Consider the following 15,990-nt stretch of genomic DNA (forward strand, 5'->3'; position numbering starts at 1 on the left):
GAAAAGAGAGGGGAGGAGAGGGGAGGGGAGGGAAAAGGGGGAGGGGGAGCTAAACAGCGTGGATGGAGACAGCACCTGAGGCGTGACCCCATGCTGGCTCCACATGTACCCGTGTGCAATGTGCACCTCATCCCTCACATACACAAAGTCCCACCTCTCACTTCCATAACCCTGTCGTTCCAGGCCTAAATCTCTACATTTCTGAATACCCTGCCTATATTAAATACCACCCCCTGCCCACTGTCCACGCTCCTCAGATAACATGAGCCCCACTCGTGTCCTCCACAGAAATAGCTATTTCTCACATCCATCAGTCACTGGGAAAATGTGAACCATGGGTCTTTGTGTCTGTCTTTTAAAAGGAAAGGATGAAAGGGAGGGGGAGCTAACCAAGATGGGGCTGAAGACAAACCACGGACCCTAGCCCACAGCTGCCGTGAATCCATTACACAACCCATGCTGACACAGCCACACCATCAGTCACAAATCCCCTTAACCGCATTGTCAGGCCACCTCAGCCATAGGGCCCACATAAACCCTCATCTGAGCACACGCGGTCAGGCTGGAAAGAGCAGGAAGAGACCCAGGAAAGTGGAGCCCCCAGGTTGTACTTGACAGAACACTGTGGTTTTATTTCTGGCTTGTGTGGTCCACAGCTGAGCCTACCCATGACTCTACCAAAGCAATGTCTGTTCTCTGTCCATGCCAGGATGAGGCTGAACATGAGGGAGAGAAGGAAGCAGAGGCAGTCGCAGAGTAGCCACACTCAACTCCAGAGTGGAAGGTGTTCCCTTCAGGCTTCTAGAACTCAGGGTCTCATGAAGTCAAGAGCAGCAAATGCTTGCAACTACTGTAACAAGCCACAGACACTCAGAGACAGAGGCGCAGCGCGTCCCCACACACGCACTCCCAGGCTGACAGGCATAGCACAAAGCAGGGCTTCTTGGAGTGTTGGTTTCTGAGGAGAGATCCATCCCACAGTGAAATGAGTTAAGAAAAGTCTGGTTTGAGCAACTAATTCTTTTGCTGGGCCTCAGTAGTCTGACGTTGTGTATCTCTTAGAGAAAGGCACAGGAGGCTGAGTTTCCCACGCCCGGCTGCCTCAGCCCCAGCTCCTCTGCAGCTTAACCTGAGGCGGCAACTCCCCCCATACAACACACACACACACACACACACACACACACACTCTCCTATCTCTAGCTGCCCAAACTGGGCCTTCTGCAACCGTGTGCTGCCTGCCTGGGGAGACCCTTGAAAATCAGCAACCAGGTCACACTCCTCCTCCTCAGAGGCCCCAGTGTCTCTGGAGCATCGGGACCTGGGGCACAGAGACTGCAAAGGGGAGAACTGGTTATGTGAGACAGTCTGAAGCAGCCACGGGAACCTGAAGGGTTCTGGAAGCCACAGCAGACTTTTATAGCCATCTCCAAGAAAAACACCATGCTGTACTAGGTCCATCAGCAGTGATGGCACAGAAACTAAGAACATAAGGATGCTTTGTGACTATATTCTGCTAGATAAATATTCAGAATCAAGCCTAAATTCTAGATGCACACATTCACATCTCTTGGAGGATTTATGAGAGAGGTTACAGCTGACCTCCACAATGGTCTCGACCACACCTACAAGCAGGGATTACAGAGAGACGCGCACCAACAGAGCCGTCATGTACAAAACAGGGGGCTTCATCCTTTTAAAGAAGAAAACGAGAGACAGTCTTTAAAGGATTTAACTCAGGAAACAGAAGGACACAGTTAAACCTTCACAAATGAATCTGAAAGGGTCCCACCAAAGAAAAGCCTTTCTAATGGTTTTGATTTCTTATACCACAATCCAGCAACTTTACAAGCCTGAATTTCCAAAGGTCTAATGGTCTTTAATAGCCTAGGGTTGGAATACCCAGCTCAAAGCCCCACTGAGTGAGCCTCAGCTGCAAGAACTTGCTAATAAAAGTGGCTCCAGCATTTTGCTTTATAGCACCACTGTGAATTACCACATTGAGAAAAAAAAAAAGTCCTTGGCTAAAAACCTGGCTGTATTCGCTGTGCCTGGACTCGGCTTACCAGTAGGCAGGGAGCATGGCTCTCCCCACCTGGGCAGGCACCATGGAGCAGGGCCGTTCTGTGCACTCCTTCTCTTGGCTACCTACCCGTGGGCTCCTGACCCCAACACACCGAGGTCACCCTCAAGGGGGCCAATGCCTCTGGTCATTTTGGGGTCCTGACCCACATGGCAAACAGCAGCACTTATACCTTTAGTCCCTTCTGCTGGCCTGAAAGCCTCCATGCCCTCGTGCCAGGCTTATGTGGGCCCCAGCTGGTGGGGAGCAGCTGTTTTGGAAGGCGAAGAAGCTTTAGGATGTGGGATATAGCTAGAAGTAGGAAGAGCCTTGGGGTTTACAGCCCAGCCCTTTTCCTGCCCTCTCTGCTCCTGCTGCCACAGGGCCACCTTTAGTCATGCCTACTCTGCAACCAGGGTCTGTCCCCTCATGCTGTAAGCGAAAGTCAACACTTTCTCCCTAGGTGACTTGTCAGGCATTTGGTGACAGGGACAAGAAAGGCAACTGAACTGCTGTCTTCTTCCTGCTTCACAGATGAGCCCACGCTTCCTCATCTCAAGCACCCTCCTGATACTCACTTCGCCATGTCCCTTCTCTTGGTCTCTGGCTTTAACACTGCTGATATGCTGAGAGCACCCAGGGTTCAACTGGGGACTCAATGGCAGCCTCACCCGACTCCAGGTCGTCCACAAACTTGCTCCCCAGGAAATGGCACCCATGCTCCCAGCCGTCCTAACTAACCATTCCTTCACTCAGCCCCCAGGCAGTACAGACTACCCACTCGTACTGTGTACTCTCACTGGACCACATGCCCTTTCCTCTACCAGACTGAATGGTACCCATCCCCAGCTTGCCTTTCACCTACACTAGCCTGCCCATCCAGGTACCCGTGGCCACTTTCTCATCAGGACCCTATCGGGCCCCATCTGCAAAGGCCTCTTACCAGGACACAGGTCCAGGGCCCCAGTGATGTCTTTGTAAGAGGAAAACATTAGCCAGCCACTGTGCACACACCACAGCCCAGCCATTTTGACTCTCCTGCCACTCGGCATCCACAGGAGGCCCTGCCTCAGGAAGTCTCCACGGCTTCCCCTCCCCTCCCCTCCCCTCCCCTCCTCACTGTAAGGCCCCTCTCTGTTCTCTACCAGCTCCACCCTGCTTAGGAGGTGCTCATCCACGGGTCTGATGCCGTGCAAAGCAAGTTCTTCACTCCGGCACTTGCTATCACAGGAAGAGCACTTGGCCCTCAGTGAGCCCTCTGAATGAGAGGAAAGGGTGAGTTCAACTCCTCAAAACTCCAGCTTTCAGACAAAGGGGACAAACTGATTTGTTTTTATGAACCTACAGCCCTGTCGTGCACTGTGCCCAGGAGGCTCTGACTTTCCCCTGCCTTCTACATTCTCCTTCTAATGTTTCAGTCATAAAGATTTCCTGCGTGCTGGTACAGCCAACAGTAGGCAGGCTTTCCAGTAGCCACCACTCAGTCCACTGATTCTGTTTCCTGCAGCTCCGGACCCTCCTGGAGTGGGTCCACCTTTCTCTAAGCCGCTGTGTAAAGACAGCCACAGAAGCCAGGGACTAGAAGAGGCTCTTGCCACCAGAGCTGCTGGGATCGGAGCCTGTGGCGTCAGCCTATGGCGTCATGGTGCGCGAGACTGCTTGGCCTTACTTGGTGATGGATCGGTGGCTTGCAGACTTCAAGATCAGAGCTGCACTAAGAACACCCACAATCTGATGTGGCCGTCTGGCCAGCTCATGACTACATGTCCACGACAGCCGACAGCCTGGCTGTGACACCCTGGGCTTCTGCTCCAGAATTGCTAGCTTGCCTTGGTCCTGCCTGCCTCTTGCTCACTGGTTCACTGCTGCATCTTCCCTTCCCTTTACTGGCTTGAAGACGGAGTCTAACTATGTAGCCCAGACTGGTCTTCAAACTACACGGGCTTCCTGCCTCAGCTTCCCAAGTGCTGGGATTACAGGTATGTACCACCGTGCCTTGAATCTTCATGTGCAACTTCCTGCCCTTTACTTGAAAACTGTGACATTACTGTGTATGTAACTCTATCACTAAAACTACACATTCAGAGATACACACAGCTGTAACATTTGACCAAAGGCTACAAGGGGCTGCTGGGGCTAGGGGTGGAAAAGAGGCAGTGAGGTCGGTGTGGCTGTGAAGGATACAGAAACCCCTTTGGTGGGCCCTGTGTATGATGGCAGTGGTGGGGACCACTCACGTCTACACCCATGGTAACAAGCAGTGGAACTAGGAATACAGAGCAGAGCACAGGAGAGCAGGGAAATCCAAGAAGACACGATGGAGAACCCGCGTCAGCATCCTCAACACTGCTGCTGCTGGGCACGTGAGGGATCATGCAAGGGAGGAACAGACAGACACACAGACACATGCCACTGCCTGCCTGCCTGCCTGCCTGCTGCTTCCTGTAGACTTGGAATTACTTTCACATTATAAAAAAGAATGTTGGAGGAGGCCGGAGAAATGGCTCAGCCGTTGGGAACACTTGTTGTTTTTGCAAAGGACCAGGTCTCTGTTCCCAGTGCCCACTTGATGGCTTATAGCCATCCATGATACCTCTGACCTCAGCAGGCGCTAGGCACGCAAGTGCTACATATGAAAGCATGCAGCCAGGACACTCACACACAGAATAAATCAGAAAACTGAAGAGAATGCTGAATTGGACATGGTGGCACACGCCTTTAATCCCAGCACTCAGGAAGCAGAAACAGGCAGATCTCTGAGTTTGAGGACAGCCTGGTCTACAGAGGGAGTTCCAGGACAGCCAGGGAGGAGAAGGGAGTAAACCCCTGAAACCATTCCTCTTCAGAATTACCCATGTTGCTATACAACAGCAGTTAGTTTTCTCATAGAAATGAAACGATTTTGTAATTCTAAAATTAGCAAACGTCTCAATATGCATGGTGAAATATTACCTTTAAAATGCTAGGACTCCTGTAGGCACGAAAAAGAATGGACACAAGATTACAAACAGCCAAGTGTTAGAGCTATCAGATGGTAGCATGCTTCCTAAAGGTCCTGCCACTCCCATGGCCTTCAGGATGAAGCCCTCCCAGCAGAAACAGTGCCCACACACCAGCGCCCAGGGGTCAGCTGCTGGCAACGGTGGAGGGTACGTCAGTATGCAGCTGCCAGCTGAGGGGAAGTACTTTGGTGCTGAAAGCATGGGACCCAGAAAGCAGAGAGAAGAGACGCAGGGGGAAGCAAAGCCTCACCAGAAGGCGGACCTGACATCTCTGAGGCCTCCTCACAGTTAGCCCAAGAGCAGCTTGGCATGAAGAGCTAAGCAACCAGTTTCTCCACAAGCACAAGCTAGTTCAGGGTGCCAACTCTACACAAAATGGTCTCATTTCGCTAATGTCCCAAGGTGCCTAAGACAAGAGAGAGAGAGAGAGAGAGAGAGAGAGAGAGAGAGAGAGAGAGAGAGAGAGCACAGAGGGAGTCCATAAAGAGGCAGGTCCCCATTCAACAGAAGGGCTTTCTCCCTGCTGCAAAAGCAAGCACACCACAAGAACAAATGAAAACACTGCTTATTTTTATTACTTTGTAGTTTATTTTAACGATGACAGAAACCAAGCCAATGCTCCTGACTACGGGCTGTCCACTGCTGTCTTCATGAAAGACTGTTAAAGCTCAGTTACCCATCACAGCCAACTGGGCCATGAGGTGGCTCTGGGTAAGAACAGCTTCCACACTTCCACGGTACCCACCCTGACACACACACACACACACACACACACACACACACACACACACACACACACAGTGACTCACACATGCACACACAATGGGAAGCGTTAGTGAGATCTAGACTAGTGTGCTGCACACTAGTAATTCACGCCTGCAGGATTACTGCCCAGCAGAGCCCATCAATCCTGAAGTGCAGCCCCACTCTACCGCAGGGGCCCCCTCCCACCTGACCCTATCGTGCCCTGATAAACTCTTTGGACAGAAAGGCAGAGTCCGGCTCTCCATAAAATGGGAGAACAGAGCATCGATATGAAAGCGCTGTTCCTTCAACAGGCTCCCACGACCAAGAAAGCAGATCAGAGCATCCGTGCCAACCGTGCAGGACAGAGCTGGCAAGAAGGGTCCAGGGCTCCGGCCCTGGCACCAGGCTCATCTCGCTCTGCCCTCGTTCTCCACTCTTGGGAGCAGAGCCAATGGGTGAGCTGGAAAACAAGTTCTCAGGAGGAGAGACGACCTCACAGGTGCTCTTCACTCTTCCGTCCACACCCTGAGTGTCATGGTTTCCCTGACTTCCTTTCCTATGGACCCACGGCAGCAAGAACACGTGCTGGCCTCTCCACTTAACCACACTGCTGCGATCACACACCAAAGGCGCTTGCTCAGCATCTCCAAGTGATGGATGAAGCAGGTACTTCTGGGTGGTGTTTACTGTGAACAAGGATGCTGAAGTGTACCGAGTGCTTGTTCTGTATCCGCTGAGATGTGACACACTCCTTGACTTCCATGCTAGTCATACTGACCCCACACAGATGCCCACTGAATGATTTGTATTTTTGCACTGATGGATTGAAACCCAGAGCCTCCTGCCAAGCAAGCAGTCTAACACGGAGTTACATCATTAGCTCAATGCAACTCTGTTTCTCTTTCTGGTGGTGACACTAGGGATCAGGCCTCGAATACTCACTCAGATTTAATGGACATACAGATTTTGACAACTAAAAAAAACAACAACAACAACGAAAAAAAACTAAAAGGAAAAAAGGTGATTTTATTACATGCTTATGGCCAAAAAGATGAGAGCAATTTTAAGGGCATAAGCCCCAGACTCCCTAGGGCGTACCTAGTCAAAAATATGAACCACTGCAGCCCTCAGCCCTCCATGGTATCCTGTTGCAGAGCACTGCCCACTAAGCTGACCACTGTCACCATCATCAGGGCAGCTGTGACCACTGGCAGGGGCCAGACTCAACCTACTGCCCTCCCTCAGAGACAGTGGGGTGGGGACGGTCAGTAGGCCCTCACTGTAGAGTCCAGCTCCCCATGGTCCTCCCAGCCATGAGTATGTAATTCTGCCCCACAGGAAGTCTCCAGGGAACTGGAGTGTGAACTATGAGATCAACTGAAGTGGGGCTCCACCAATGCAGCTGGGGTGCACATCCATGCTAAGGTGAGGCTTTCTGGGGGTGGCCACTCTGGGGTCCCTTATACCTTACAGGTCTACCTCACTCATGCTCTGTAAGGAAGCCCAGTAGACTCACAGGCTCCCTGGGCAACACTCTGGTGCAATTGTACTTTGGCTTGTCATTAGTGCCCTGATTTGTGTTTATGTCTCCCCAGGGAAAGAGTTCCCACAACACCGTACACACAACCAGGCTAGCCCATGGTCCACTCCACGGGCCTACGCTCAGAGTCAGCATGACGGGAACAACGCTCCTTCCTGGGCAGTTCCCCCACTGTGTCCCTTCTCAGTCACCACAGTCCCTTCTCAGGAGCGGGTTCTGCTATTTAAAGGGTAATTTAAACTATCTGTCTAAAACATGACTTCACCAACCTGTCCCTGGGCTGACCCTCAGCTGCCACCTTAATGACTAGTCTGATTTAAGGGCTACATCTTTGTACTAGCACATGCGATATATTAACACAGGCTAGATTGCTGCAGGCAGAGCCCAGGATGTCAGCCATAACTCAGCCTTGGTACAGAAGACGGCCACCAGAAGGGGAATCAAGTGGGACTGTGGAACGGGAGCCTGGAGCTCCCAACATCCTTCCCTTAAGGAAGCAGCCATGCTTGCTTCTGTCAGATCTGTCAACTGTGTGATTCTGCAGATCCATTGTTCATGGGGCTCCCTAGCTGGGTCAGAGATGGAGACCTGGGCCACGTGCAACAAGAGCTTACCTGAGCACATAGCCCCAGTTCTCTGGGGACCCTGGGCCACATGTGATAAGAGCTTACCTGAGCACACAGCCCCAGTTCTCTGGGGACCCTGGGCCACATGTGATAAGAGCTTACCTGAGCACACAGCCCCAGCTCTCTTCTGTTCAGATACTGGAATATATTGATGGCCAGTTCATAAGGCAGATGGACATCAAAGAAGGGCACATCATCCATCTCGTTCTGTGGAGAAAGAAGGAAGTCATTCAAGGTGAGGCTGAGAACAGGCTGCGTTTCTAGGCCTTTCCATCACTGGACACTCTTACTGGTGGCCACAGCTGAGGCTGTTACAGGGAGAACCTGAAGAAATGGGGTCTCCGGCCCCCCACATCCACCCTCCTTTCAGTCACTATGAAATGAAATCCATGCGACTGTTTCCCATGATGCTCCAGGAGAAGCACAGACACTGTGGGATTGGGTGAATGGGTGCAAAGGTATGGCAGAATGACTTCTAAGGAAAGAAGCTGAGGCACCAACTGTCCAAGAAAGCTGGCCTGCTTCCCGAAGGCCAGCCAAGCTTCCTCCCCCCCGGGGTGGAGAAGTACTGACCAGGTCCCTAACATGTTCTTGTGGGGACAGAGCAGGGCGGAGAGGAGCTCCTGCTGGTTAACCTGAGCTAGCCAGGACAAACAAAGCTGTTCCCCAGTGTTGTTTAGTGATGCACAGCAACGAGAGCCCGCCTGTCCTAGGTAAGCAATCAGAGACGAGGGAAGAGCTTCGGCTGAAAGATAAGGTCTAGCGGATCCCAGCATACAGAGAAAACCAAGAGGGATGGGCAAAGGCCAAATGTGACATGAATACCCCCAGGTCCACCTGCCAGCCATCGGGGCATTGCTTCTCAGCTGCAGAGCGAGCCCTTTGTCCCAACAAACTAAGCCAGAGAAGGAAGCTCATGTTTAATAAGCTCTGGCCGGCATCACTGACTTGAAGGCTGGAGGCAAGTTGCTAACTCACCGCTCACTACAAGTTTCTACACTGCGAGGTGGCCACTTCAGAAAACAGTCTCCACTGAACTAAGGAGTGCGAGCACCGGTCGGACTCCCCCGAGACTGAGTGTAAAGAACCTGGCGAGTCATGTTACTCATCTAGGAGTCTCAGCATTGAAGGAGAATCTGGGGCCTCAGAGGAAACAGCGTGTTTGGCTGCAAAAACAGGCTAAGCACATAGGCCAAAAGGCTCTCCCGGGAAAGGATACTGACAGGTCTCTGTGGACAAAGGAGGAACAGAATGTTCACTCACTGGAAGGATGCTGGCTGTGCAGAAAAACAGGAAAAGATCTGCAAGGATAATTGGAAGACATGGGTCCCGCCTAAGAAAACAGTTGCCAGGACTCACATCGGGCAAGGTCCTTGCCTAATGGCCACCTTAACTCACCCATAAAGAGTACCACAGACAACCAGATGCAACTGGAGACACCTCAAGCCCCTGTGGGAGTCACTGCTGGTCTGTGACCTAGCAGGCAAACGCCAGCTAAGAGGCTATTACTCACAAAGCCACCCAGATGGCCTCCTGCCTTTTCCTCTACATTACTGTGTCTGTCCACATGGTAAAGAAACAAGAAAGTCTCTTTATCCTCACACAGCCAGAGCTAAAGCAGGGTGAGGCTAAGCAAGACAGGACGAGATATGGTGAGGCATGCTCTATCAAGCTGCGGGCTTCCTTACAGTGGGCCACACTACAAACTGGCCTTGAAATGCATGCGAAATGCCATCTTTTGCTTTGCCTCTGGGCAGAAGCCACAGTCCCCCAACAAATGCCTATTTATTTCCCACGTTCAACATGGAAGGCAGTCCTGCTGTGAAGGGCCTGCGGAGCCTGGGGTGCCAGCTCCTTCCTCTTCCTCATGCTATAGGCCTCCCCATCACCCTTAAGCCTGCTGCTGGTGACTCGCTGCCCCTTACCTTACCCACAGTAAGCAGACACTCCCAGCAGTGACAAGAGAACTAGAAAGTGGGGCTAAGTCCACACAGGGGAGGGTCCACATGACGCACAAAGCAGCATCGGCAACTCGGAAGGCACCTAACTGCTCGGAAGGGCTGCTGGGGAAAAGGATGAAGCCCAGGATGCAGGGACCACCGGCACTGTTAGGGTCACCACACCAACAGCTAGACAGACTCTGTGCTGGGCCATTTGTAAGATCTGGAGGCCAGCCACTGTTTCTAGGTGAACTGTAAGAATGTAAACGACACTGCAGAGCCATCTTTTCCTTTTAAATCCGCACTCTTAGGATTGCCTCTAAACTCTACAATAATGACAATGTCACTTCCGAACAGACTAAGTCCCTCCCCTACTTCCAGGAGGCTGAGCTTCCCTGTTCTGCCACTGGTTAGGGAATGGCAGGAGGGAAAAGGAGGCCAGCAGCCACCAAAGAGGCACCAACAGCTCATGTCACACACTAACTGCTGAGTGATGCTGCCTCTGGCCAGAGGGACTGCCTCACCAAAGTGCCATCCCCTCCAAGAGGCTGCACTGAGGACAAGGCCTCACTCCTGACCTGAGTGGCCAACCCACTAAAGCCCTATGTGAGTCTACACCTGAGAGCTGACTCCACTAAATCCGACTTTCCCCCAGTCAACCAGTGAGCCCATGTGGTCCTGTGCAGAGCACAGGCAACCCCAAGGGTTCTTAGTGCACAACTGCAGAGAGACCTCCTTGCGATACCCACTGAGGTGGTATACGAGCATGCAGGTGAAGAAAGAGATGCTATTCTGTCCTCAACAGAGGAAACAGGTAAGTGCCTGGCCCATAAGCTTTAGCATGTTGTGGTGTCTGTCCACATGGGAAACGCCTTACCAGAGACTTCATTACAAGTTTGATCAACCCTGTGGCCAGACCTGATGCCACCCTGACCCAAGCTATAGCTCAGCAACCACTCCAAATACTTAGCTGCTGCAGAAGTGTCCTATGATGACACAAAGCCATTCCTCCCTGCAGACACTGCTTGTATTTGTGTGTGAAGAAAGCCCTTGAGACCAAGGATGCTGTCAGGCTGCCACCTAGACACCTGGCGCACATTGCCAGGACAACCCAGTGACAGACAACACGGACAGTCTCAGGAAAGAACAGCACAGAAATATTAAAGGCAATGCGATATTGTAAGAACATCAGCTGACAAGGGACAGCGTAGCTCTCCAAACTCAAGCTCTAGACAAAAGAAAGCACCTTGCTGGTGAGGATGTGGCTTTATGGCTTTCACCATGGTGCCAAGAATATGTCTCTGCCTCTCAGTGACTCCCAGTCTGACACTGAAATCACACATGGCACTGTTTTCATGTCCAGGGCACCTCCTAGAACTGGTGCCCCCAAATTCGATGGGCAGGGCTCACAGCTCTTTCTCGGGGATGCTTTGTTCGAGTTACATGTTGAGAACCATGGCCCTAAATCATGGGCAGATAGAAAAATCCGGAGAGGAATCACACAAAGGGGCTGTGTTACGGCTAAGGTCGGTGCATACTGGATTTTCCCAAGTCTATTGGCCTCACTCCAAAAAAGCGCTGAGACAACTGTGACAGGATCTGTCCCCAGAGAGGCTGATGTCCTCACATTCTACTATAAGCCTAACTCCATAAAAGGACAGCCTCTGTACCACCGTGTTAGAAACCAAATCTGCCCCCCCTTTCCAGCAGAAGAGGGGTAACTATAACCACTAAGACCAAATGGGCGCGGGGAGAACCCGACTCCAAGATGCACTTCCCAACAGATATTTCTGTGCAACCGCCACTCGGGCGCTCTCTCGAGACGGTGCTTAAACAGATCTGCCGGCCGGCCGGGCCGCTTCTGCTGTCCCTGGGACGGAGAGACCTGCTGTCTGCACAGCTTATCTCAAGCCCTCACACTGCACAGTCCCACTGCAGGGATGGATGGCATCCGGTTTCACTTGTGGCTTGAGAAAATAAGCTGGGAGACCGGGGAAAGGCTCAAACACTCTCAAAATCGGCACCCATTCTGTCTTGAAATACCTTCCCTGCACAAGCAAAGAGGAATGTCAGGGTGCATCAAGATACCAACAGAGGCTGCGTGGGAGCTAACTCCACAGACTTTCTGTTCTTCTCAGGTCCCTAGGTATCAGTACAGGAGGCACCACCCAGCTTAAATTAATGTATGTGTAAAACATTGTGACTTCAGGGACATGCCTAGTGTGGGGGAAGGGAGGCGCTATTAGCAGATGTATGAGAAACGGCCTCTATATTGAAAGAGGTAAATCTTTTATGGAGATAAGTCATCGCATATAAAACAGAATAAATACAGGAGATGGTCCCCAAGGTACCCAGGCCTCATTAGTAAGTCAGCTATTTAGAGCTTAGGAATCCTTTCTCTTGCTATGAAGAGAGGTTAAGTTCCTAAGCAGGGCACAAAAAGCTGATTTATCTCTTCACATCGAACAGAATCCCAAACCCAGCAACAAGAGCAGAAGTAGTCAATGAAGCCGTGGACTGCCCACGGAAACAACTGCCACCGACAGAAGGGGACCTCCCCAGTGCCTTGCACACTGCCCATGCCTGGGAGATGCCTATGATAGATTTATTTAGAACTGGTTTCAAAACTGTGAGGTTCACTCTCATTCCTCACCTGCTGGTAATTTCCCAGGAAGTATCTGCTGCTTTTTCCAAATACATGAGATACTTTGAGAGTGTTTGAGCCTTTCCCGGGTCTCCCAGCTTATTTTCTCAAGCCACAAGTGAGACTGGATGCCATCCAGTCCAGTGGTCGGACTGTGCAGTATGTGGGGTGGAGGTAAGCCATGCACACAGCAGGTCTCTCCATCCCAGGGTCAGCAGAAGGGAGGCAGGAAGGGCAGCTGTGAACCTGAGGACTCCCAGGAGGCTGGGCGTGGTGATGAAAAAAATCTCTGTGGCACACAGGCCAGCCTCTGCTTTCAGAGCCCAGCTGAGTCAAAGCTGGGATCGGAGATTCGGGATCTGGGCTGGAAAGAAGGCAGAAGAGATGCCTGCAGGGGCACAGGAAGAGGGTTCAGTTCAGGAAGTGCTGGACCATGCTTGGACATTGTTTGGTAAGTGACAGCACAGTCCACCGTCTGAGATGTTGTGGAGCTTGCTCGGTGAGAGTAAGTGTGTTAGGGTTCCTAAGACAAGAGAACTTTAACAACTGCAGGGCAGCAAATTAAGGGAATAATAATAATAGAATTGCAGGGGCTGGAGAGGTGACTTGGTGGTTAAGAGCAGTCACTGCTCCTGCAATCCCTAGCACCTATTGTCACATAGCTCACAACCCCTCAACTCCAACTCTAGGGCATGCGATGACTCTCCTGGCACCGTGCACAGACTGACATATAGATACATACATCATTTAAAATAAATAACAATTGCAAGCATTAAACTAAGTGCAGGGTATGACCCATGTGACCACTCAGCTTGCATAACCATGAAGCCACTGGCACCAGAGACTCTGCCAGCCCCTCTCCCTTTCCTCTGCAAGCCCCTCGGCCTTCCAGAAAACCCTGCAGCACTAGCTAAGACTGAGCGGCCTCTCCTTGAAGACACTCTTCACTCTGCCTAGGGTTAATCCTCTCCAGGGCTCTTGTTTGCCCGGCAAGAATCCATGCAAATAGGTCAGACTTTGTCTCGTTCACTGCTGTATCCTCAGAGCTTAGAACAATGCCTGGTGCTAACAAGCCACTTAATGAATAGTGTGGACCAAGGACAGGGAGGATGGGTGGGTGGATGGGTGAGTAGGTGGGTGGGTGGGATGGACAGATGGACAGACAGGTGGACAGATGGACAAAGCCCATACTTCTTCAAGGAGCAGAACCTTCCAGTAAAGACATTCAAATTTGTTTTAATAAATACACACACAGATCATGGAAAAAAGCCCCCAAGCAAAGGCCTGATAGTTCATGAATAACTTTTTTATACTAATTCCTTTATTTCATCCCAGAATAAAAGCATAAACATACTTATTTTGATTTTAAAATCAAAGCAAAGATTTAACAGAATTTTTGAACTGAGGAAAAAACCTGGGTCTTAGTTCCCAGCACTGTACACGATATTCTCTCTGGGACAGTAATTTCTAGTAATAATGGTGAGAGTAATGTGGGATAATCATCTTGGTCTCTCCATGTCTCTCTAATCGTGTATCCTTTTTCTTCACATTTCAGCTATGAGAAAAATGTGTAGCTATATCACAGCTCAATGAAATGCACTTTTTTCTTCAAGTGCAACATTTCTAACCCAATCTAGGGGCCATGCTAATCTTCTCTGTATCGCACCAGCTTCACTCCATGTGCTGCCAACGCGAGCACACAGAGTAACATTTTTTTGTTTTTGTTTTGTTTTGTTTTTTTTCTTTTGAGACAGGGTTTCTCTGTATAGCCGTGGCAGTCCTGGAACTCACTTTGTAGACCAGGCTGGCCTCGAACTCAGAAATCCACCTGTCTCTGCTTCCCAAGTGCTGGGATTAAAGGTGTGTGCCACCACTGTCCAGCGCAATTGATAAGAACATTTTAGTGGGCTGGAGAGATGGCTCAGAGGTTAAGAGCACTGACTGATCTTCTGAAGGTGCTGAGTTCAAATCCCAGCAACCACATGGTGGCTCACAACCACCCATAATGAGATCTGATGCCCTCTTCTGGTGTGTCTGAAGATGGCTACAGTGTACTTAGATATAATAAATAAATCTTTGGGCTGGAGCAACTGGAGCAAGCAGAAAGTCCTAAAATACAATCCCCAGCAACCACACGAATGCTCACAACCACCTGTACAGCTACAGTATACTCATATACATAAAATAAATAAATAAATCTTTAAAAAAAAAAAAAAAAGAAAAGAAAAAAAAAAGAACATTTTAATTAGACTGGGGGAATTGGAGCTAACACAGTATATGGAATTAAACTGAGCCTTAATAGGAAGGTAAAAGACATCAGAGGCAGGGGAGTCAGTCACTCCAGCTTAGTTGTCGAATGAGTTAAGCACACCACGAGACGCAGCTAGCCAGCGGTGGGGTCTGAGTTGAGCAGATCCAGAGCCCACCAGGGCTCGCTTACTTCCACTAACAGTATTCTAACAGTCGAGAAGCTGGAGAGGCCAGAGTAGAGTCCACGCTGGACACTGCTGACTCTCCAGCTCTAGCTCAACAGTGAGGACATACCGGCTGGACGAACACAGATCTGGACCAAGTTCAATCAGTAACTGGCTCGAGAGTACACAGATGACCCAGTCTGGACCAATGAGAACCCAGGACAGATGCTGTGCTCTCCCAGTACTGTTCAGATGACCCAGTCTGGACCAATGAGAACCCAGAACAGATGCTGTGCTCTCCCAGTACTGCTGCGCTGGAAGAAGGTCCATCTGCAGCTGCTAGCAGTCCTCTCCTGAAGAGAGGCAGCAGGGACAACCTCCCATGGGGAAAGCCAGCAGACAAGCAGGACTGGGGCACAAGGTCCCAGCTGAGTGACACCACTGCCCAGAGCGAGCACCACCTCCTGGACCCTTCCATGGATCAAAAACCATGTGTCCACAGAACCCAGTGGGTGTTTTTAGGCCAGTTTGAGCTGGGCATCTTTGTCTTTGTGGGTCAGATGTGATCAACCACTTAAACACAATTCCACCAAGCAATTGGTCATCACAAACCTACACTAGAGAAGATGGCATTAGCATAACCGAAATGCCACCACTGTCCACAAGGAATCTGGTTTTGGAGGGGGGCATGAAAGACAGTAACTACTGCCTCTGGGATTTGAACCAGGGCCTACCATCCCTTGCATTGGCCAACCCAAACCTGCCAACTGCCAGTATGGGTATTCACCAGCCACTCCCATAAGCAAGCTGGCCAAGAGCTGCTATGAAAAGCTTCTTGTAAGAAGGCAAGGCTGCAGCCGGGCGTGGTGGCGCACGCCTTGAATCCCAGCACTCAGGAGGCAGAGGCAGGCGATTTCTGAGTTCAAGGCCAGCCTGATCTACAGAGTGAGTTCCAGGACAGCCAGGGCTACACAGAGAAACCCTGTCTCGAAAACATAAAAAGAAGAAGAAGAAGAAG

General features: G+C 50.8%; 1 protein-coding gene and 1 non-coding gene across 2 annotated transcripts in view; both read right to left on the reverse strand.

The window, feature by feature from the left end:
- Fbxw8 (F-box and WD repeat domain containing 8) overlaps positions 1-15,990 on the reverse strand; it is a 97,178-nt gene that overhangs the window by 75,453 nt on the left and 5,735 nt on the right. The window contains exon 2 of the mRNA XM_021186721.2: positions 8,077-8,181. Coding sequence (XP_021042380.1) covers positions 8,077-8,181 — 105 coding nt within the window. The remainder of the gene's footprint in view (positions 1-8,076; positions 8,182-15,990) is intronic.
- LOC115063106 lies at positions 14,151-14,257 on the reverse strand. Its single transcript, XR_003842986.1, has one exon. It is a non-coding gene; the product is annotated as a U6 spliceosomal RNA (small nuclear RNA).

The sequence above is a fragment of the Mus pahari genome, chromosome 23 (assembly GCF_900095145.1).
Source record: "Mus pahari chromosome 23, PAHARI_EIJ_v1.1, whole genome shotgun sequence".
In the NCBI taxonomy this organism is placed as follows: Eukaryota; Metazoa; Chordata; class Mammalia; order Rodentia; family Muridae; genus Mus; species Mus pahari.